The 24613-nt window shown below is 37.5% G+C and overlaps 2 protein-coding genes across 7 annotated transcripts; both read right to left on the reverse strand.

Moving 5' to 3' along the window:
* Window positions 1–2989: 2989 nt before the first annotated feature.
* Window positions 2990–10684, reverse strand: ccne2 (cyclin E2). Of its 6 annotated transcripts, none has more exons than XM_022674143.2 (11): window positions 10548–10684; window positions 7915–7957; window positions 7722–7800; window positions 7541–7594; window positions 6567–6712; window positions 6331–6466; window positions 5526–5672; window positions 5202–5432; window positions 4960–5071; window positions 4498–4655; window positions 2990–4105 (listed from the first exon to the last, which is right to left on the reverse strand). In XM_022674143.2, the coding sequence occupies exons 2-11, from the start codon at window positions 7926–7928 to the stop codon at window positions 3998–4000; spliced, it is 1185 nt and encodes a 394-aa protein (XP_022529864.2). In that variant the 5' UTR covers window positions 7929–7957; window positions 10548–10684; the 3' UTR covers window positions 2990–3997. The 6 variants fall into 6 exon arrangements, with proteins under 6 accessions (XP_022529864.2, XP_022529865.2, XP_007228928.3 ...); XM_022674144.2 differs by having other exon boundaries at window positions 7722–7797; window positions 10548–10569; XM_007228866.4 differs by lacking the exon at window positions 10548–10684 and adding an exon at window positions 8953–9006.
* A 946-nt stretch (window positions 10685–11630) lies between these two features.
* On the reverse strand, window positions 11631–20859 carry tp53inp1 (tumor protein p53 inducible nuclear protein 1). The gene is made up of 4 exons (XM_007228864.4): window positions 20641–20859; window positions 17795–18103; window positions 15138–15489; window positions 11631–14101 (listed from the first exon to the last, which is right to left on the reverse strand). Exons 2-4 carry the CDS (start codon window positions 17916–17918, stop codon window positions 13849–13851), a joined length of 729 nt encoding a protein of 242 aa, XP_007228926.3. The 5' UTR covers window positions 17919–18103; window positions 20641–20859; the 3' UTR covers window positions 11631–13848.
* Window positions 20860–24613: the final 3754 nt, after the last annotated feature.

The following is a 24613-nucleotide window of genomic DNA, read 5'->3' on the forward strand; positions in this document are numbered from 1 at the left end:
TCATTTGCAATTCTCTTTGTTTTTCTTATGTATTTTATTTGTTTGTAGGTCAACTGAAACTAAATCTTCCAAAGAACAAGAACAATTTCTTAATAGCTGCATCTGGGACACTTATAAAAAAGGATTGTGGGGGAGGTTGGGCTCTTTGTTTGCATGATTGTTGGTGTGCATGTTGGGGGAGCTGTATTTTAATAGAGCTGAGTGTGTTGTGGGGGAGCTGAGGGCCACTAAGGAGGGGGTCTACTTTCCCTTGAGTACACAAAGACTCGCACAACAGTGGTATTGTGAGAATAGGAGCCCTGTGGCTCCTACTCCAGCCAGTTTGTCTGGAGTAACACCTACAAGCAGAGGCCCAAAGACACACAACAGGGGCTCAATGTCTTTGCCATGGTTTCTGCTCACGGCTCAGAATTTATTCATTGCCATTGTAAGTCCCTAAAGTATCAGTGTTGAGAATTAATATTCGTTAACTAATTAACACCAACATTTTGCTTAATTCAACAGTCTGTTAGCTCAATACAGTAAATCGTTCCCTCAGTTTTACCATTGGTTCCCTTAATTAAATAAATAGTACCTTCAGTTTAGAGAGGATTGTTTAGTAAACTGAGGGAACAATTTCTGAAATTATATATTCAATTTACTATAATTACTAAAACAATATTGTCTTTCTCCATTTAAACTTCAGGTGCTCCATAGTTTTTTTTTCTTAATTTGAATGTAGGGCATTAATAGATAATAAAGGATACTACACTTCTATGAGTTTTACTCAGCTAAGACTGAGAGGTGATCAGTCTGACCAAAAACATTTGAAAAACAAAAATGAAAAAGACTAAACCATGTCAATGTGAAATTATGAGACTAAGTAGAGATATTTCCTCCAATTGAAAGTATAAGCATAACAATACTTAAAAAATAATTATTTTTGAAGACATGGCTTGAAAAGTTTGAGAACCTCCATTTTAAATAAGGAAAATTAAGATTAGCTCTGTGGGAAGCCTCCTACTTAAGGCCATTTCACACATTAATGCTAAAAGCAGCTTTTCTAGCTAGCCCTTTTTAGCATACCTCACCAGAATCACACAGGCAAATGTGAGCAAAGGCCACAAAACTGGCAGCTTTACTAATTAAACTTGTAAAGTTGTGTAAAGTGTGAAGTCGACACTTCAAGTACACTTCTTTTCTCTTTCAGGCAATAAAGCATTTGTTTGTTAGCTAGCATGCAGCTAACTAGTTTTACTTGCCTTGTTTTATCTTTATTCAGCCACACAGGTTATGTCAGGGGTCACCAACATGGTGCCCGCGGGCACCAGGTAGCCCGCAAGGACCTTATGAGTAGCCCGCAGGCCTGGTCTAAAAATAGCATTTTTGTTGCTATTCTTTTTTTTTTTAAACCACAGTTGCATTGATGTAATTTTAGATTATATTACAGAGATTTATAATAATAGTGTTGCCTATTGATATCTGTGTCTTCACATAGATGAATGTCATTAATTATTAATAATAACATATAATTAAAGGTAAATTGAGAAAATTTGTAATTTCACGAGTGTGTATCAAACTGGTAGCCCTTCGCATTAATTGGTACCCAAGAAGTAGCTCTCAGGTTCAAAAAGGTTGGTGACCCCTGGGTTATGTAGTTAGCAAGATAACACGTCTAAATTAAAGCTAAAGACTTGGTATAGCACAATAGACTTACCAGGCAAAATTTATACTCCTTTATATTCATTTAAGCTCCTCTCATACCAAGGCTCAATCCCATTTCTTTTTTAAAACCCTTCTCCTTGGAACTAAGGGGTGAAATCCTTTTCAAGCACTCAATACAGATAAAGTTCAGTAACTCACCTGCTGGTTATTTAGTTATTTTAGAGGCATTGTATATCTTCAGAAAGTTTTGTCCATTCCTGAATTTCTCTGTAATGGGGAGCTTAAATTAGCTCTTATTTTAATTCTCTGTTCCACCTTAAATGCCACAGCCTCTGCTTTCTGTGGCACTATTTAAGGTGGAACAGGAAAGTTAGCTACCTTGCTAGCTACTGAGAAACTAATAGTGGGTTTTATGCTTATGAAGAAAATGCCCATAAAACATTGAAAGTACACATCAAATTATGGTGATAATGATTGTCATTTTTAACAAGGAAAATACAAAAAATTGTAGGTTGCTTTGGTTGCATGTGCCACTTTCTTGCCAGCGATTCCCATAGCCCCCCAGTTTTGCAATGTCTCTGAAAAATCACCCACATTACCAAATCTGATTTTTTGAATGGCTGTGTGAACATACCGAATTCGATTTTTTAAAATCGTATCTGAGCCACTTTCATATGTGGTCCTAAATGGATATGTATCCGATCCATAGACATGCAACATGAATGTGAACAGTCAAAACTAAATGTATGCGTTTTTGTGCTTCTACACATGCGATACGTGCTTCTCTTTTACCCACATCTCTTGGTGCAGCTGTAGTTGCAAAAACAGCAAAAGCAAGACATCTGGCCTTTTTTCCTCCTCCTCAACCTGAGCATGTACTTCAGAGCAGCTGTTTGCTCTCCAATCGAGCAAAATATGAGCTGCTAACACGCTTATTGGTGAAAAAAAAACGACGTTTATATATGCATTAATGTGCGCATGCGAGGCATTCGTCACATTACAGAGATACAGGTCACTTACATACAAAATCCTATCAAATTAATAAATAAACAGAGCATTTTTTTAAACAGGTGCCTAACTTTAACTAACTTCCAGTGCTGGTCTTGAGCTGGATTAAGCATTAGGAATGTGTCTTCATATTGCAGAACTGTTATTCAATGATTAACACCACACCACATTAACAAGAGTATCTGCAGATGCCTCAGCTACAACTGTGCATTTTAGACAAGAATTTCACTAACGAGTGGTTTAATCTTCCATTAACTCTCATTCTTACAGCTTCTTAAAGTCACTTCAAAAACACAGCTCACTTATCTCGGAAACCCCCACAAAACAAGACAAGCCATTAAACATTTTGTGCTCCTTTAATATAACAAATTTACACTTAAAGACTGGAGACACTATCATGAAAATTACAATATGTACATTCATCTTCTGTACAGTTGTATAGGGTTAATTTTACACCATATTTAAGTTTACAGGCACTGGATTTGGCTCCTAGCTCACTGAGAATGAAAGTTCAGGCTATGCTACATATGTAAGGCTCAGTACAATACTGCATTTCATTTCAGGAACAAACTTATAAATAAAAAGCACATTAAATTAAATAGTTGCCTTTGGCAATAAAATGAGTAAATTCTATTTAAAAATAGGAAGACAATGTAACATGCAATACATTTAGAAATTTTAAAATTAAGCTCAACTTAGGGGGGGGGGGTGATTGTGCATACAAGCAGAGTAAATAGCCTTCACTTTACTTTTTACATGCATGCTGCAGGAGCTCTGCTTCACAATAACCAGGTTTACAGCACCACTGAATTGAGCAGCAGCAGCATGGCACATTTGCTGAGACAACACCCCCACACTTCCATTTAATTTATATAAAAAATAAAAATAAACAAATCCACACGACACACTTAAAACCACAAAGGAACAGCAATTTTAAAAAACAGCCACTTGGTCTCTGAACCGGTTTGACAAATAGAAGCCCAGAATAAAAAAATAATCTATATAGGGCTGAAATACTTGTAAACATTGCCTTTAGTCTTAATAAAGGCACATCAGACTGCTCCCACCTCCATTTTGTGAGATCAAACAAACTCACATTATCAAGACTTCCATTTTGCAAACAATGTATAGCACCACGACTCTCTTTTGCTCTTACAGAGACTGATGTACATAAACCCCAATGTAAGGCTTATGCTGTAACTCCGGCACTGAAGTCCATGTCACTTTGGGCTGTGGACCCTTGTAAACTTGTAGTGGTAGCAGAAACGCATTCATGAGCTGCAGACAACCAGGTCATGGAGATTAGAAATGAGCATTGGCCAGCAGATGTTGGCCCTGTTAAGCCTCAGACATTTGGGGGCTTCTCTGTGCTTTTGGGTGGAGTCAGCAGGCCTCCAACAGGCACTGGAGATAACCGGTCCAAGCTCTCCTGCTGTCGCTGATGAGCATCATTCTGGGAAAACAGTATAAAAAAAAAAAAATGTTAAAGCATGTTTTTTATTTGAGGGCTGAATTTCATTTATTTAATTCACATAGATTAGTAACGTGAACATGCATGATATGTTTTGGGACTGAGATGTAACTTTCATTTAAATTCAGGGCAAACCAAACAAACTTAACAGTCCAGAGGTCAAAAACTAGCTGAAGCTTAAGATCTAGATGACACAGGCTTAAGTTTAAAATGCAATATTGTACACAGGTTTTACGCACCTTTTAGCACATTTAAAAATGTATCTTGCCCATTTGGTAGTTAACAGATACTAAAACTACATTTAAAGAATAATCTAAGACCTGTCAGTTTGTTCAATTGTTTTAAATTAGTAAGATAAAAGTTAAGTGACTCACCAACATAGCCAAATAGTCTACATGGGTCTGGATGTTGTGCCTGTCTTCTGTTGCCACCTTTTTGAAGTCCTTTAGCCTGGGCTTGCCACATTCACTGACTGTCCTCATGAAGGGGGTCATCCAGCGCACACAGCTGGATATACTGTCCCATGTTAGACCTTAAAAAAAAAAAAAAAAAAAAAGAGGAAAGACATAAGTTACTGGGTTTATTAAATGTTCTTTAATTGACCTGAAACTGTTAATTAAAGCAACTGAAAAGCAGAACTTGAATTGAACATAAATGTCCATATTTATATAGGAATTTCTAGTATTACACTGTTGACCATTCACTCAACTGCATGAATGGCTTACCCCCACTAAACCTCAATGAACACTAGCTTGCAAACAAATTTGTGGGTTATGCAGCATTCAATTAAGGAACTAAAAGCAGTTTGAAATCTATATGAATGCTCAAACACTTACCTGATACTCTCTGTACAGTTTCAATGGAGGTAAAGTGACAAAATGCAGCAGCAGCCAGAACGCCATACTGGTAATCTAATGAGTTAATGTCCAATATACAAAGATCCAATAACTGTAAAAAAAAAAAAAAAAAAAAAAAAAAAAAAAAAAGAAAACATTAATATCAACAGTGCAAACAATGTTTAGATAAAAGTTTAGTAATTAAGTAAACACACAAATATACAAAAACATGTTATACTCACTTGAGTGATCTGTATATAAGTTTCCTGAGAAAACTGAGGCACCAGGAAATGGGGGCTTTCTTTTAAAGAGTCTACTTGAGCGTAAAGTTTCAACCATGATATGACTGTTTCGGGGCAGAGCTGCCAGTTCAGGGCTTTCAGCATAACAAGCTCCATTTCAATGATTTCTTCTTCATCACATGCACCGTCTGTCACATAGGCAAACTCTTGAAGCTTTGGTGGGTAGATTTCCTGAATTTAAAAGAAAAATCATAAGTGTCAGTCACACATCAATTTGCTTTTGTTTGGTGGGTTCTGTACTTGGAATCAGGTTAAATTATTTACCTCTATTTTGGATGCGATGAACAATGAAGTAATACCAATAAGCTGCAACTGGTTCTTGCCAATGTCTTTTTGAGTCAGCATGAAGCGATCGAAGAAGTCCTGAGCCAGGTAAAACGTCTCACGATGAAGTGTGTACACTTCACTCACCTGAAAAGATCAAATGAATTAATTTAAAATGTGAACAAATTGCAAATTGGCATGCCAATTTCAGCTTTAAAAAGGAAATTTAAACTGGACTGAACTACTACTCAGTCAAAAGACGCTCCAAAAAAATTTAAAAAAATAAATAAACAAATAAAAATAAGAAAATACATACATAATTAAATAATCAGATTCTAAGATGGCTGCACCCCACATCAGTAGTAAAAGCAATAGAGCTATAAAATTTAATTGCTACCCGTAATAATCAAAAAAGATCAGTTATACTCAAAAATCATCAAATTTCTCCATGTAGACATGTTTTCGGTTTGGATGCTCAACTTTGACTATTGCACAGTCATCAACTAGAATTGCTAACAATGCAAACCTGCCAACAATGACAGCCAATGTCAAAGGCGAGCATATTATAGCAGGGGTTACCATAAGCCCCCAGTATAGAACGGTCAAACAAACTGTTTGTGGTTAGTCAAAAGACTTGTGTATGGTTTCTTAATCTCTAAATCTAAGTTCTGTGCATTTATGATTGTTTAACAAGAAATTCATCAACCACAAGGTAATGTAATTTTTGACATCCAACTTTTGAAATATAGTGGGAAAACTCATTACTACACAGTAATTAGCTTTGAAAGAAACATTGGCCACATACCTCTAAAAGCCAGTCAAGAAGAATAGCCCTCATCTTAGGCTGTAGGTTGGGGTGCTGCTGTACGAAGCTTTTGTCATGAATATAATTCAGTTCCTTATTCAGCATCTTAATCCACACATCATCTGAGCTTGCCCAACTGTGGAAGGAGCAAAAAAGGTTCCAGTTTTTTGACTCAGAATATTGACACTCACAGCAGTACTACACTCACTGTATGAGCAACTTGATTTGAATCCTACCTGAGACAAGGCAGTGGAGAGGGCTTGATGAAAAGGTTCTTGAAGCGGAAGTGTTTAAAGCCAGACAGGTTATTCGTCTCTTCCAAGTCTTTGTGAGGAGTCTCAACAAGGATGCAGGGGCTGACTTCACCTTCCACCCATCGGTTCTACAAAGACAGAAGTTTGTTATTAACTTCTTAGGACACAAATACAAAAAAAAAAACTGGAATATATATATATATATATTATTTCTACCTTTTTTTATGGAAAATCTACATTTGAATAGTTTTGCTTGTCAAGTTAAGATGAGAATAAAATGTGCCAACCAATACATTGATAGAACATTAATAAAAAAATAAAAAAAAAAAGTAACTTTCCAAACTATGATTATTAAAAATGTCTTTAAAAGGGTATGGATGTTTACGCTATTCGAATCATTATGTCAGTGGCATTTAAAGTCTTAAAATGACAATATTGTTTATTGCAATAATTTTAGAGACATTCACAAAATTGGCATAGTGACAAGCCTATTAGCAATGAAACCTTGATAACTCAGTTTCTTGAGGTCAGTTTTTAAAAACAATGTTTAGTGCATTTTAAATCATACTATATTCTCTGGTACTTACAACATTTAACCATTTTTATTTTACAACCTTGAAACACTGCTAAGACAATCCCAACATGTTTTTTTTTTATCTGCAAGACGATATTTATAAAACTACACAAAGCTCTTCTCCCGCCAGCTGAACAAAGCTAGATTTCGCGGGCTGCGTGGGAGTGGCTACAGTGACGCGGTTCAGCCTCTACGTCATTACGCACATTAACCCACTTCTCCCCCAATTATAAACAGTGGCCAGATCACTTCAATAACATGACAATAATATGCTCGTTTCAGATCGCAGGACCACTAGTGAATAATGTGAACCTGTATTAAAAATATATCTACAAAAATTTCTGTAAGACAAACACGCATGTACACCAAACACTGCACTCACCTGAATTTCATAACTTTGTTTCTTGGCTGACCCCGGTATTTTCTTTTTGGATGGCTGTATAAATAAACAAAATATACCGTTTTACCACAAGGCATGGTGACATATATTATATTATTATATGAACATGTGCACAGATTTGACTAACTATTTGCTAAATTTAAACCAGATCTGAATAGCACACCTCAGCTTTTCTCTTCTGTGGACATTTGATGTTGTGTTCTGGTGCATTTTCGTCCCTTTCTTGCAGAGTGTTACGACTGCTGTGAAGAAGAAAACAGCAATATTTGTTTAAAAAAAATAAACAAAAACATGAATAAACAAACCAGGCGCTTTTAAATTTGTATACTTTAACGAATGTATACTTTTTTCCTCACCTGCGTCTTGACATTTTCCAGTGGCTAGTATTTGCTGAAACTCCTAAAAATGAGGAAATATCTATGTTAAAATATGTTGGTAGACATTAAAGCATTTTTACTCAACTGGATCGAACAAATATTTATTTTAAAAATTGGCTGATGAGCAACAAACAAGCTAGCTAGAGGAGCAAGTCGACAACTAGCTAGCTTAGTCTCGACTTAGGTTATAACAACCACTGATCAAAAAAACGCATTAAAATAAGTGACATATCTACCCAAAAATACGACTGTACGTTACTCATCTTTATAATACACCCATAAAAGGCAGCTAAAACGTGTATTATACAGCATTTCTCTTTAATCGGGCCACTTTGTGAAAGAGAACTCCGCGCCAATTTATCTAACTAAAGCGGGAGGACTGGATTGGAGGCAACCCGCCTCAAACACAATGCCAACAAAAGAGCCCTGCCTAATAACCTATTACCATTATAACTAGTCAGTCAACACACTATATATGCTTATATTGATATAGCTTAAAATAAAACCAACCCTAGTTTTTTTTAACGCTCGATATGTTCTTTTATTTCCCTCCCAGAACAAGAGCTCGGCTAACCAAGCAACCTAGCTTCAGCCATCTACCCGAAGGGAGCTGGTTAGGTTACCGCCACGTACCTTACTGAACTGAGTTCTAGCTAGGTTTTCTTGAAAAAATAAATCTAAACTCACGGCTTAGACAAACCCACAGTTATCACTGAATCTTTAAAAAAGCAGAATGTAAACTAACAGAGCCTAGGAGCCTCATAACCCAGCTAACAAGCAGCTGCTGAACTGTGGAACCAGACAGTGCTGGCTAGCCTAGATGGCTAACATAGCTAACCTAGCACCAAGTTCCCCAAACCTACTGCAACTACGCCGTTTACTGTGAAATAATAAACAAATAACGCAAATACAAACAATTCACACCTATTATCTCCCTTAATGACCTTCAAGCGTTAAAATCCTAAATATTCCGCGGGAAATCCAGGATTCAGCGCTGCGACCGCTGCTGCTACTCACCAGCTGTAGAAATGAATGAACAGACATCAGCTGGCGCCGGCGCCAATCCTTATAAAGCAGGGTGGACACGGGTACTGCGCATGCGCGGTGATCTCGGCGCCCGCGGAGCCGCGATAAATTCAAAATACACCGCCACCTCGCCTCACACAGCTCAATAATCACACCGGCGAGGCAGGGAGAGGGTCAATCTGGACGATTATATACATATAAAGCCTAGTTTTTCACTGTATTCCGACTAATCCGGCCTTAAAAGCCCGCTCGCTGCTCACTGTGTGCAGTCAGACGCGGTTTTGCAGAATAATTTAAAAAAGAGCGCTTTCCTGATTTCCCGGTCAAACCGATCCGCCGCCCGAGGACCCAACACACGCTGTCCGCTCACCTCCCCCAGAGAAAATATAGCTTTATTAGGTTTTTTTACACCTTTTTCTGAGACCAACAATCACTTCCTGATAGCGGCGAGGACTGGGGGCGTGGTCTCAGGCTCAGTCTGGCCAATCAGAGCCGGTGAGTGAGAAGCAGCGTGCTACAGCTGCAAAATGTAAACAAACCCGGAGCAGAGAGCTGTCAGATACAGAAGAAAGCGCAGCACAGCCGTGCAGATCACACCGTCCCGGAGTATAACGCTGTTTACTGGTACATTTAGACCGACTGTAGGATTTGTGATACGTTTCTAAGACAGATCAGGATTAATAGGGGGTGGGCGGTCTGAAGGGTGCGCTAGAGGCAACTTGAATACACAGCGCCCTCCATAATTATTGGCACCCCTGGTTAAGAAGTGTTTTTTGAAGTGCTTCTAATATTTTTTTTTACTAATATAGGACAACAGTGCAAAAAATAAAATAAAAATCTAAGCTTTAATTCAAGTGCCTTCATTTGGAACACTTAATCTTCTCCTATAATTCTCCACAAGTTGGGAGAATGCAGAAAGAGGAATCATCCACCATTTCTCTTTACACAACCTCTCTAAATCGTCCAGAGTCTTCTACTATGCACTCTCCTCTTCAGCTCACCCCACAGTTTTTCTATAGGGCTGAGGTCTGGGGACAGAGATGGACATGAGAGGAGCTTGATTTTGTGAACCATTTTTGAGTGAATTTGGTCACATGTTTAGGGTAATTATTTTGCTGAAAGACACAGTGACAACCCATCTTCAACTTTTGGACGAAGGCCACCAGTTTCTGATCCAAAATGTCCTGATATTTCAAAAAAGTTCCTGATCCCTTGTATCCTGATTACAAGGTTCCGAGGTCCCCCATACTTAACAGTGGGCATGATGTGTTATTTTTCTGTGTACTCATCCTTAGTGTTACGCCAGACCCACCTAGAGTGTTTGTTGCCAAAAAGCTCTATCTTGGTCTCATCTGACCAAAGAACACGGTAACAGTTAAAATCCCAGTAACGCTTGGTAAACTCCCGTTTACACTTATGATTAGAACTCAGAAAAAAAGCTTTCTTTGTGCTGCATGCCTCCCAAAAACTTGTTGGCATGTAGATAGAGCCTGATGGTTGTTAGGGAGACCTCATAATTCCAAGATGCTACAATTTGATTTAATTCTCTTACAGTGAGAACTTGGAGAACTTTTTACTTCTCTTACCATCCTTCTCACTGTGCGTGGTGGCAAGACACACTTGCGTTGTCTTCCAGGCTTGTTTGTCACTGTTATAGATGTTTTAAATTTTTGATGATAGCTCTGACTGTAGATAACGGCATCTGCAGGTGAGTGCCTATTTTCTTGTAGCCATTGCCTAATTTACGAAGGTCGACACACATCTGTCTTACTTGAATATTGTGTTTTCTTGTCTTTCTCATAATTAAAAGTGAGTAAGAAAAATAAGCCTGTGTAACGCCATATTTATACCCCACGGAAACAGGAAGTGATGAATTACTAACTAAAGGTTCCTAGATAGTTTGAACCAAAATGTTAATTAAATAAAGATATAAAAAATATATTGAATGAGACGGTGTGTTGAAACATTTGACTGGCACTGTATCTCAGTTTCTTTAGGTTACAGTTAATCTGGTTGTTTAGTTGTTTATACTCTGCTGTGTGAACTCAGAACAGGACACAATGAGCAAGGCATAGTAAGCTATTGTGAACATTTAAATGTCTAGAAAGGATTTTTTTTAATGTTATATTTTATTTAATTTATTAAATTGTTGTTAGAGACAACAATATGCAGTACACTTATAATAGCAGTTAACTGTTAGGTTTCCACAAATAAAATAATAAATAGAATAAAATAATGAATGTGCATTGTGTCGTGGATATTTTCATTACCTGTGGGTTTCAAAAAGAATAAAAGATAAAAGAATGTGGGATATTTATTCAAAGTACAAGGTTTAAGACTGTGAGCTATTTAAATAATCAAATTTTTGTGTTATATTAATATGTTAAGGGCTTTGTATAAAAAGGTCATTTGTTTTCTCAATGTTTATCTCTTCCACTGAATTTTACAAATGTTTTTTTAGTTAAGAATTCATATTATATTCATGAAATAAGAAACTATTAAATTTCCTCTTTTATATCTTTTTTTTAAGTCAAATATGTTTGTGTCTTCGCAGAACTGCAGACTGACAACTAGGAAAGTGGTGTAAGGTGTGGTTAGTTAGTGTAGTGCTTGAGCATGATTCAGCTCAACAAGCTGAAGAAAAAAGTAAAAAAAAAAAGAGGAACACATTTTTTAAATCGGTATTAAACCATTTATTGGAAAATAAATGTGCATAAATTATACTGACGAGTGGCTGTTCTGTGTTGGGAACACAACTGAAACTGACATTAATAACGCTTGTCACAACAAAAAAACATTTGGTTGGTGTACATTTAATATGAGTCCAAAGTGTAAGAAAGGAGAAACATAACATTTGTTTCCACAAAAACAAAAACACAAAAAACCCTACTCCTTTGGCAAAGTGCTGCATTATTCCAGTAAACTAAAAATGAATGAAAGCATGGTCTACCACTCAGTGAACAATGAATGCCACACAAGCCATTCTTCACACATGAACATAAAATGGACATTTGCTACATCAGTAAGTAAAAGGCTGTGCAGAGTGAGAGGCTCACACAGACAGGTTTGCTTTCCTGTGCATAGCCGTGTGTGTTCATCCAAGTCAGTTTGGACAGAGTTCAAGTTCGTGATCGATGCATTGTCGCGCTGTTAACCTGGAAGGCACAAGATCCTCAAGACGTTTCAAGGTAAAACGAAAATCCCTGTGTGTTTGTTGTTTAATTTAAAGGCTATTAGAGACAAGAAAAAGCTGCTCTTCCAGACGTATTCATTCAGGAAAATGAAGACACTGCTGCATATCTCCCAGTTCCCTTTAACCAGAGAAGTCAAAAGAAGAGGGGTAGAAACAATTGGGGTAGAAACAATTTGCATCTACATATAAACAGAGCTTTTCTTGAGATGTGGCTCATTCGCTCACCCAAAAACAAGTCAGGCTTGTTTACAAGGTAAGAAAGTGTGAACGTCTACACTTCATAACCATCAGTCCTGTGCTGTGGATTCATCTGAGAGAGACTATTAGCTTGGCAGTCATAACTTCACCACATCACACAATAGATTTGTTGTTTTTAGACAAATAAAAGAACATAAAAAATAACAACATATTAAACACTAACAAAGCTTTCTGCTACGTCGAGTTTTAAATATTTACTTCAGCAAATATGACTTTTTTATGTAACTAATCAAGCATAAGGCATTAAAAAAACATGGAAAGGTCATTTTAGTGAGAGAAAAGAAAAACAAAACTAACAGTTTTACTCCATGTTTGCAGGTCTTAACAGTCAATTGAGGAAATAAAAGGTTGTTTTCACAGCGAGCATTTCATTCAGGTTTGTTAAAAATTATCATTATTAATTACAAATATTTCCACAAGGCAAATAAAGGTACACACATGACAAATTGAGAGGTTTTCCAGTATGTACAAAGAGAATCAACAGTTATCAAGTAATCTGCATTTTAGTAAAGAGTACAGGTGAACTGATATGACCCTGAGAAGTGTACTGCAGATTCAGAGCGGACAATGATTTAAAGACATTAAAACACTCCACTACTTTTTTCATTTGTTTTTTTTTTTAAACATCTGCTTCAAGACTAGTGGCTACAGTGGCTACAGTCATACAACAAATGCACACACACCCACACACACCATCGTAAGAAAAACAAGGCTACTTACTTACATACCTCACACTGCAGATAGATAACACACAGATAACTTCATACTGATATGTAATATATTTTTTCCTTTTAAAAATATTTCACAAGTTTTTTTTTTCTCATATATTTTACATATTTTTAAATCTACTACTAAAACAAGGCTTATAGTGACAATATGTCTAAAGACAGAGATAAAAAGAGAGAGATGGCCTACCATCATTGGCCGCTTCAATCTTATCTTGAGAGGTGCTGCTGATTGCTGATTATTTAGCCACTAATGTGAATGACAAAGTATGATGGCTTCAAAAAAACAAGACATAAGATGTTCTAAAATAAGTAGAAGCAGGTTTGCAGAATTGCTAAACTGCCTGTTCAATGGAATAAAACAGAAAAAATAAAAGGAAAAAACACACTCTTCACTTCTCATTCACTCTACATGGGGTTATGGCTGTTAAGTGCACACAAACACCTTGAAACTTTCTCCTCTGCAGAGTTTGTGACACAGTTAAAATAAACCCAGTGCCGGCTCTCCGGGCTCTGGGGTAGGAGCCACAGAGCTGAACGGCACCTGATTTGGACATGCGCTCAAGTAGACCGCTGGAACCTGCACTGGAATAAAGTGACCTATGCTATTGATTCTGAAGGACTCCGTTCCATTCCGAGTGAAAGGCTGATTCCCAGTGGAGGTGGGCTACGGGGTGGGTTGTGTTTGGCGGGATCACAGTGGGGGCGGCCTCAGTAGTTGAACTGCCTCTGTCCAGGCTGGTGGACGTGGCCTGTGGTGGCTTTGGCCTGCTTGGCTCCACCGATGCGGAGCAGGTTAAGGCGGCGAAGGGCGTTGCGGGACAGCTGCTGGCGCTCTACGTTTTCACGGATCTTCTGAGCCAGACGGCCATTTTTGGCCTGCTCGAGGAAGCCTGCGCGGGTGGCGGCCAGAGTGGCTGCAAAGCAGCCAGTGGGGTGACTCGGCCTGCGCTGAACTTCAGTCCTGTAGAGGAGAGATGAAATAACTTGGATTAAACAAGGTGTGGTTTAAAGCGCTGATTAGTCAAAATGATTTAATATTTGGCTTTTAAATGACCCAGAATGTTATGCTAAATATGAACAAGCTAAAAATCTTATTCTTCCTTGGAAATAATTTAAAATGGCAAAGGGAACTAAAGCATCTTGCATTCCAGGCTATGTGGGATGAGATACGGCCTAATCTGACTGCAACCTCGAAGAATCTAGCTCATCAATTAATTGACTATAAATATATACACAGGGCCTTTTCTCATTCCATACTTAAGAAGAAATGGGTAAGATCCCGACGCCTTACTGTATTGTTTGTAACACTGATTCTGTTGGTAGATTTCTACACATTTCTGGGACTACATCTTATATACAATGTCTGTTATACTTGTAATTTATATTGACTAAAAATGTTTATGTTATTAGGTGAAGGTAGTTCTTTCACCTACACATTAGGACTTGCTCAACTTGCTCTCATTGGCCAAATATCAGACACTCTATTATGTGTCACAGTAAATTGGATGATTTATATATATTCTGTATGCATTTGTTTATGTTTTGTTTCTCTTTTCTGTGCAGATATGTAAACTCCATATAACTGGCAAGTGTGTGTTGAATATAGCAAGCTGATAATCCACAAACCATGAACAATAAAAACCCAAACATGAAAATAATATCGTATGTGTTCATATACACCCAGTACACAAAAACAGTGTTTTCAGGTTCAGCTTTTCCTTTAGTGTGTTGTGACATTTCAGATGTCAACACAAACAAAGCTGCCGGGGAGTATGTTTGGTTAGGGAGGTCAGTGAGACTGTATTATACATTACCTGGAGTGGTATTATAAAGATATTTTACCTAGATTCTCCTGCATAAACTTAAAGGTTTAGTAATTATACAAAATCAAATATTAAATCTGGATGAGTTCCATTAAAAAATGAATGAATCGGATAGCCCCACTTTTTACATTTAGGCAGAAACTCTTATCTAGAGTGCCACCATATGTTATATACCTGAGGATGTTGGGCTCGCAGGAGCCGTCCTTGGCGGGGCGGTGACGAGAGTTGTGCACAGCATACACAGACATGCTGGGGTGCTCGATCAGCAGGTTCTCCAGAGGGCTGGTCTCCAGCAGCACTGGAGCTCTCCCTCCTGCAGTGAAGCAGGGTGGTGGTGTGATGAACCAGCTCTCCTCCAGATCACATGCTGCATCCAGCCTCAGGAAGTCCCCATCCTCAGGGTCTGCATCTGCTGTGGAGTCCAGAGAGGAGCAGGAAGAGCAGCGCAGAGGCAGCTTCGGGCCATCCACGTCCTCCGCGCACACCTCCACCAGCCCGTCCCCACAGTCACCGGAACAAGCCTCAGCTGCAAAACGACATGTAGAACAGTCAGCATTTGCATTGCTTTAGATTAGCCTTTACAAGTTAACAACAAAGTTCCAGTGCAATTCTTTAGAAACCAGTAGATCACAATAGCATAATTTAGTGGAATAGAATTTATTTTGATTTTTTGCCAGAATCAAAAAACATTTAAATTGGGTTTTGCACAGGACTTTTCTTGCTTTGCAAAAGAAAAGAACTATTGTAATACTGTTTACTGAAAATCACAATTGATTGCTTTACTAATAAGGTCAATGTTTGAAAAATTATACAGCCTTTTCATTTATTCACAAAAATTGCTTATTTTCTATTGCAATTTTCAATCTAATAATTTTAATAGCCAAATATTCAGTGCATCCCTAATATAGAAAATCCAAAAACTTAATTTGGGATAAAACAAATTATAGCATTTTAAAAAGCTTTGAAATTATTTTTCATACAAAAAAAGAAAGGTAGGAACAAGAGGATATGAAACCCGTTTTCACCAACAAAATTAAGGGCACTGGTTTGCATTTTGTTAGCAAAACGAGAACTACGTTTTCATAGTTCAGTGCTATTTTTAATTTATGATGCTCTTGGCAGCTTATCAGAAATGGTGTAAACATAAGCAGTACTTCAGTATGTGTGCTGCACTACACAAAACAGACTCTAGGTGGCGCTGCAGCACATAGTTTAAGAACAGCTGTAAACAAAACACTATGGGTTGGTATTCCTGATAGGGAACAAGTCTAGGCATATATTTTGTTTTCCTTTTAATGGAAAATCTCCATTCAAAAAACTGTGTAGTCCAACACTAGGCTTAATACCTGTCTGGAAAACTCTTTACATTTTTACAGCAATATAAAGTCTAAGGCTAAAAATTTAAAGCCATTGTCTAAACATCCATTTGTTTATTTTACATATTAAATTAAGAATGTCCTGAGACTATGAACAAAACTTTTTGGTCACTGCACTGTACAGCATCACAAGATGTCTGGGATTACTGGGTGATTTTGACAGAAATATGAAGAATAAAGGAAAATTGTTTTTAAAAAAGAAAGTAAAAGGTGTCATCACTCACAACTTTTAACACCAACAATACTTGTTTATCCAAGGTTGGGCACTTGCCTGCTTACTGTCACCAAACATTTAAGCGCTTTTCAAATGTGATGACTAAAAACAAGGTCCTTAAACCTCTTACAGGGCTCTCCACTGTCCTAGAGAAGCCAATTAAACTCTTATCCACTCAACTGGACTAACTAGAGAACATTCCCCATCAGTCCATCAAATCAGAGGGAAACCACTAATACTGAAAAGAACCTTTGATATGATGAAAACATCATGTTCCTTTTCCTTATCCAGCTGATCGAGACATACATAGATGAGTGTGTGGTGCTTCACACAGGACAGGGACAGGGTTTACCTGAGGACATTAACGCATACAGCGCTACATCTATATAAAGCCCTGCAGCAGACACTTTTGTATATATTTAAAGAGAATTGTTGGCCACAAAACTAATGCCCTCCTTGGCCTCTATAACCAAATCTAAGAGGACTGAGCTGTGTAGATCTCCTTGCACCTGAAATATTCACACCCTGCATGACTGTGCAGCCACTCATGTTGCATAGATCTTCTTTTTCATTGAACAGCCGGCATACAGATAGAGTTACTGTTTATATGGTTGCACACTGCAAAGCTAGCGATCAATTAGCAACCCCACAGCAACCATTTGGGACACCACAGCATCTACTTTGTAATGGCACAGTAGTCACATAAAGATTTTGTCACATAGAGGCAATCATTTTTCAACACCAGAGCAACTAGTTAGCAACACCAGAGAAACAATCAAAAAATGCATAGCAACCACCTAGCAACAACTTAGCAACTTCCTGGAAGTGGAATCCACTTCAGCTAGCTCATCCTGCAGTATAAGCCTCACTGACACTGACTAGTAGTATTCAGTGCTGTTTAGCAGAATTATGATGTGACCCTGCATACAAGACCAAATTTTTGTTACAGGTAATGCAAACTTAATGCACCTAATATCTACAAAACCTACAGTTATCAAATGAAACATGAATAAAATGTTGCCTAAATCTTTAGAGATTCAATTTTAGCCTAATATGTATTTTTTTTAAGTATCTGCAGGATGGACAGATTTGTGAAGCCCACTGTGAGGAAAATTGATACTCAACGCAATGTTCCTTTTTTGAGTTTCACCACTAGTTACTAATCATCACCTTTTAGTTCACTAATGGTTGTGTATAGCTAATAAAGTTGCTGCAGTTGTGGAGCAAGACATATCACTCACCAAGATAATCAACAAGGATCCACTCTTCATCATCTTCATTTTCGTTAAAGCCCACATCTGCAGGACACCCACTGGCCTCCTCCATGTCGTCTCCAAACAGGATGCTGGTGAACCTCTGGAACATGGTGAGGACGCTGGGAGAGGAGTGGGCCTGCGTGTGGCTGAGGATGGAGCTCTTTGGTCATCAGCTGCTGGAGCCGCTCACAGAGGCCTCCGAAAAGGTGCTGAAGTGCATTAGTTTCTTCTTGTTGCGTGAAGAACACTTAACAAACGTCAGTCATGGTTATCACAAGTTCAAAATTAAACACCCTGTGGACAAAACAGAGGGGAAATTCTTCATTAGTTCACCAGATTTTAACCAAACAGAAATGTACAGTATCAACAAGAGAATCATCAATAATCAAATATTTGTTAACAAAGACAAGGCTAAAGACTTTGTCTGGAGAACTGGTTCTATGCTATGTGGTAACGCATTGCAAAACTGCACAGGCAAGAATGTCTAGATGCTTTCTCATTCATAATTTGCATCTATGTCTTGCAGACTTCTCTAAATTATAATCCTTTCCCAGTACAGCACTGCCTGTAAGGTCATCTATTCTAGGTAATGATACACTTATTCAGAGGAAGTTGATATCTGCGACAACTGTCCCCTGTGTCGATCACTTTGTTCAGAACTATGACTCATGAGGAACCTCTTATCTGGTGTCATTACATGCAAAACAACAGCACAGATGCACTCTCAGCCTCCCCTCAACCAGCTGTGTCTTTATCTGACAAGCAGTCGATTCACAATCTCTTGCACCTGCTCGATGCAGCTATAGCTGGCTTTGTCTGTTTAGGGGGCTGCAGGGGTCAAGCACAGTACAGAGCCCCCAATACCCCCCTTAAAAAAAGAGGATTAACCATAGAGAATCACACACATCCACCCAAGAGCTTCTGTCATGAATCAGTCATAGCAAACAAAAGATTAATTATAGAAATACTGTATGAGTTGGTTTCATTAGTGCTAGGTCAAATATCATTTTGCAGTATAAGTATACCTTACATTCAATAATGAGGATTACATCCATGATATAATGATATGAAGGTGCATATTTTTCTTCTTTTTACTCTTTTTTTAATGCAAAAGTTATACAAGTGTATTTATTTGATAAATTAGTGCTTGAAATTGTGTTTGTATCTGGGTCATATTTACAACAGTCTGAATAACAAGGCCCCTGTAAGGAAGTTAAATTTAACAACACAGCACAGCGAAAACAAGCTAGCTAAGGCTATAACAGGTTTATAAGACAGCATTATTACTAAGGTAATTAGCATTTGATGGCGTGTCATGTTTAAAATCTAAATATTATTTATTAAATATTTTGTTAATGAAACGACTCCAAATCTGAGGGGGAAAAAAACTCCAGGGTTTCATGACAGGACTGGCTACTGAGCTCAATGGTTAAAAAGTTAAACAACAGGGTGTCTCACCCCCCAAAAAGCCCAAACACAAAGAGGAACGGCTCAAAATTCCATAGTTAGAGACGCCACTGAACATCATACAGCTCTGGAAAATAATGGGTTTCTTTGATTTTACCAAATTGAAAACCTCTAATCTAGAGGAAGATGGATGATCACAAACCACCAAACCAAGCTGAACTGCTTGAGTTTCTGCACCAGGAGTGGCATATATTTATTTTAAAGCAGTGTGTAAGACTGGTGGAGGAGAACATGCCAAGATGCATAAAAAACAGGGTTATTCCACCAAATATTGGTTTCTAAACTCTTAAAACTTATGAATATGAACTTGTTTCCTTTGCATTATTTGAGGTCTGAAAGCTCTGCGTCTTTTTTGTTATTTCAGCCATTTCTCATTTTCTGCAAATAAATGCTCCAAACGACAATATTTCTATTTGGTCTTCAGGAGAAATGTTGTCCGTAGTTTATAGAATAAAACAACAATGTTTATTTTACTCAAACATATACCAATAAACAGCAAGATCAGAGAAACTGGTTCAGAAACTCAGAAAGTATTTTAATCGTAGAAACTTGGAGTAGCGTGTTCTTAGGTTAAGAACAGCGGCTCTGTAAAACAAAATATAAGTCTATCTGTGTGTTTAAAACACAGTTACAGTAATTAAAGTCAAGTAAAGTCACAAAGCCAGCCTTGGCCCGGTTAAACAGCGCAGACTGATGTTTTCTGTTGGCTGCAGCAGTGAGTTAAAGGGTGGGGGAGGGCCGAGGACTCCGCTCGGTAATTCTACACCCACAGGGCGGACCTCAGCAGGCCTGCTGAGCCAGACCTGACCCCTGCTTAACATCGCCAAAAACCCGTCGCTGATATAACCGAGCGACACAACACACCCATACATACACACACATTAGACTAGCTGCTAATAGACACACTGGGAAACCAGCTACGCCTTTTTTTCGAACAAAGAAAGCTATGGCAAAACACGCACACATCAGATAGTTCTTTAATTTTTTGAAAAAACATTTTTCTCAGCTTGTTTAAAACTAATAAATATATATTTCGCTTTTTTTTATCCTGTTACCATCTTAAACTTGCACGTACGAGTGGATCAGACACAAATTGTATTAGTATTTTTCCTAAATTAGCTGTAATTTTAATGTAAAACTCCCTGGTAACCGGTGAGAGTAACCCAGGTCCAGAAAGTAAAAATCCACCCCAGGGTTTTGTGCCAACTGCCTAGGCGGCTCTGCTGCAGCTCAGCTAAACACAGAGCCTTCCAGGCTGTTGGAACAAAACCCTGCGATGGATTTTTGCTTTCTGGACCTGGGTTATCCGACTCTGCTGTTAACCGACCCTCAGCAAAACCATAAACAAAGAAATAACGACTCACCTGCAGCGGAGAAGTGTAAACCGGAAGAGGATAAAAGCCTTTAAAACGAACTTTTTCAGACAAGTCACTTGCAGGTTGAGGTAGAATAAGTTACTCGATATAAAAATATATAAATAAATCTCTTCTCTATTAAAACTACACCGTTTCTGGACCCTTTAACTCGGAGCTTTACAGCGGCTTCTCCTCTGCAGCCCCTCCGAGTGAGTGAAGCGCTCCCTTTGTTATTGTTGTGGAAAACGAACAGCTGATCGTTGGCGACGTCACTACGGCCAGCCTATGGGAGGGACTCGTTCGAACTTGGCCAGCCAATCATAAGCCGCGCTTTGTTGTGACTGACTGTCACCAACGCACGTGATCACGCCGAAGAAAGGCAAGACCGGGCAAAGCGCTCGAGCTCTGAGTTTAGAGAGAATGATTCTGTGTGGCTTTGATCGATGCTGTGTCAAAAAGTTCAGTAAATAAACACAAACACCCCAAAAACACAGAAATCTACCTTAAAATGGAGTTTATTCATTAATCACCCCCCAAAAAACTATAATTCAAAAGTTTTTGATTAATTCATTAAAGAGAGCACCAATTCTTCAAATAGGAAATACAATTACAAAAAAAAATGCATCAAATTCATGGTTCCACTTTTACAAAAAAAAAATTAAACAACATCAATATTTTGCTTCACTGGACTATAGATGTTTTTTAAGATTATAACCATTCCATTAATACCTAATATTCCTTATTTATTATACTTTTTACTTTTTACTGTCCAGGTCGACCTGAGTGGGATAGGTATCTCTGACTGAGTCTTGGTTGCTCCTAAGGTTTCCTCCTCCTAATATAAGGAGTTTGATCTTGCCACTCTTGTTACCCCAATTATAAGAGGCTTGGACCATTTTCTCTGTAAAGCTGCTTTGTGACAATTTGTTGTAAAAAGCGCTATATGAATATGTTTGAATTGAACTGAGTTGAATACATATTGTATTTAGCCTAACAGTGTTTAGTTGTACTATACAACCCAGTATCAGTATAATGACAATAAAGTTGAACTGAACTGAATAGGTGGTGTTCTCCCTAACACAGACTTAGGAACTAAAATGATAAAAAAGGTGAATTAAATTAAAATAACTTTTTTTCTATTACATCAAACAGATACAGGACATAGGCTATTATTATCTACATTCAAATCTATTCAACTTCTGCATGTTTTCTAACAATTTATTGCCCAGCACTATTGCAATTACTGTAACAGTCTGTGACCCTAACCATAGAAAGGAATACTTACAGGGGAGCAGATGTCAGCCATGAGAGAAGACTGACACTGTGGTGTGTGGAAAATTAAGTAATGTATTTCTCCTGAGCACGGAGTACGTTTATTCAGTGCCACTACCTTTATGGCTGTTACCATTTTGGCAATAGTTTGCGAAAGAAAATGAAATCATTAGTCATTATTGCATCATTGCATGATTGCATCATAACCAACTCAATAGTTGGAGGTAATGACATCTGATGATGGTAATCTGTGTCTTTTTCTTGAACTGTTAATAACTTGAATTAAAATTTAGCATTATATCCTAAAACTATTTTTCACTGATTCATAGGTCAATAAATTTGTTCAAATGTATTTATATAGCATTGCCTTCTAATGTTCAACTAAAATAAGAAAAGACCAAACACACACACACACACCCATACAAATGTACTAGAAATAAGTTGTTCAGTACAAAGTGTTGCATTAAATTAGTTTAGTATGTTGAACAAGTCGCTGTAAAACAATAGGAACATCCTTCAGTTGTTGGAGATGAATGGGTTAAATGAAAGGAGCCATGAGTAATGCAGTAAAAAAAGAGTTTCTTTTCAGCAGTCCTTGGGGAGACTGTCTCAAACAAAAGAGTGAAAATGATGACACATCGCTATACGAGATGTAGGTCAGTTTTGTGGATGACAAAAACACCCCCTCCTTTTTAGACAGATGGATCTGGAGAGGCTGCCCAAAAAGGAGGACAATAGAGTCAGAGTGGGGGATTTTAATGAAGGTGTTTTAAGAGGCTACGACCCCCTTCCGAGACGGAGCAAGACACCAGTTTGAACAAAGCACTTCCATATTGTCAAGCTTGGACACTGTGGGCTGGTGAAAGTGTTTATTAAATCAGTCTCAGTTTTAGTTTTTCAATCATTATTATGAGAGCCATCATCAGAAAACTGTGCCTTTTGGCCCACAAAATATTCAACAAAAGGACTTGACTATTATTTATGTTTCTTATACCTCAGACTACACAGAAATGATGTGTTAATAATATGTAACTTTTTACTTCCTGTCATTCATTCGTTATGGCAGGCTTCATCACAGGGTGGACAATGACAGGGTGAACAAAAATGGCATTTGGTGTAAATGAGGTTAACTTAGCGCTGCAAATATTTTGAAAAGTTAATGATTTGTATTCTGTTTTAAATGTATATATATTTTTTCCCAAATTATGTTACTAGCCTTAACATTGTACCATTAAAGAATGGAAAACTTAACATTTATGCTAAGAATATAGTGTTTTTTACGTATTTTAAAGTATTTTTCAGCATAATCAGCATATAAAAACCCACTTCCACATAAAAACTGTAAAAAAAAAAAACATTCTAAAAATATACAGAGCAGAAAGATAACTTTGAGCATTTGGGTCATGTGAACAATTCGGTTGTTTAAAAAGACATCATGACAATTTAAGCATGTTTATGTAGTTTAAAAAGAAGGATATCCATTTTTCTGCATTTTAATGTAACATATTCAAGACTTCCATAGAAAAACATAAATAAATATGTATACTAAAAGTATTTTCAATCGAAAATTATTATTATGATTATTGTTATTATTATTACATGTTAATATCATGTTTCTGCAACACATAAAGTAACAGTTATCAAATTATAAATACAGAATATATATTTTCTGCTATTCTATAAGCCCAAAAGTCTATGGACACCCCTTTTAATTAATTAGTTGAGCTGCTATAAGGTGCACCCATTGCCGAGACAAGCATTCAACTGCATACACACAGCTTGTATAATCTCCATAGAAAGGCACTCTCAATACAATAGGACAATGGAGCATCCACACACTGGCCTAAGGTCACCAAACATAAAGGGAAGTTTCAGCTAAACCAGTATAAAACCCTCCAAGCACTGAGCTGTGGAGCGGTAAAACTGTGCTCTCTGAAATGATGGAGCTCCATCCAATATCTTTGAGATGAGCCGGAGTGCAGATTATGATCTAAAACTAATAATACAAGAACAGAACCTGACATCACTGATGCTCCTAAAGATGAATATAATCCTAGCCTCAAGCAATGTTCCAGCACCTAGAGTGTAGAGCACCTAGAAGACTGCAGGCTGCAAGCAGGGGGGCAAAATGGGAACAAATACAGCCTGTTAAATAACATTGTTCTCTATAATTCTGTATAATTTAGTGTTTAAAGTGATAGTCTGTAAGTCTGGGGATTTAGAGATCTCTCTGCTGAGAATGTATAGTTGCACTGAGCATGTGGAAAAGTACCTTTAAAACGTGCATTGTGGTTGTAATCCCCTTTCAGAGCAGATTAAACAGGTGATTTTAGTAAGAGCTCTGTCACGCTCTCTTTTATCTTGCTTTATGTAGCTCTCTTTAGTTTTAATTGTGTGGATTTTTTGGTATAATAATTCATAAATGAGCAGACCAAGTATTAGTAACTTACCCAGATAGCAAAGGAACATTGAATCGATGTTGATTTAGTTTTTTTTTTTTTTTTGGTCAGTTTTGGTTGATAAATCAACCAATCATAAATCAACTATAATTCAACATTGTTATGGGGTTGAAGTCTTAACTGTTGTTTAACATTGAAAATAAGACACGAAATCAACACTGTGATTGGTCACGATCTACACATCTAACTAAATATAGATTATTGACCAAATAAAAAAAAAGTATATTTTTATTTATAAGCATTTTGATTCA

This window comes from Astyanax mexicanus, chromosome 6 (assembly GCF_023375975.1).
Source record: "Astyanax mexicanus isolate ESR-SI-001 chromosome 6, AstMex3_surface, whole genome shotgun sequence".
Classification (NCBI taxonomy): Eukaryota; Metazoa; Chordata; class Actinopteri; order Characiformes; family Acestrorhamphidae; genus Astyanax; species Astyanax mexicanus.

What these genes read in the sequence shown, in the direction of transcription:
- ccne2 (XM_022674143.2), bottom strand. An exon ending in CTTATATACAGATCACTCAA is followed by an intron (nt 5,072 to 5,201) that starts GTGAGTATAACA and finishes TTTTTTTTACAG; the next exon opens with TTATTGGATCTTTGTATATT. An exon ending in AACTGTACAGAGAGTATCAG is followed by an intron (nt 4,656 to 4,959) that starts GTAAGTGTTTGA and finishes TTTTTTTTTAAG; the next exon opens with GTCTAACATGGGACAGTATA.
- tp53inp1 (XM_007228864.4), bottom strand. Translation starts at nt 17,918, where the DNA reads ATGTTCCAGAGGTTCACCAGCATCCTGTTTGGAGACGACATGGAGGAG. An exon ending in GATCCTTGTTGATTATCTTG is followed by an intron (nt 15,490 to 17,794) that starts GTGAGTGATATG and finishes GTCGTTTTGCAG; the next exon opens with CTGAGGCTTGTTCCGGTGAC. An exon ending in TGCGAGCCCAACATCCTCAG is followed by an intron (nt 14,102 to 15,137) that starts GTATATAACATA and finishes TCTCCTCTACAG; the next exon opens with GACTGAAGTTCAGCGCAGGC.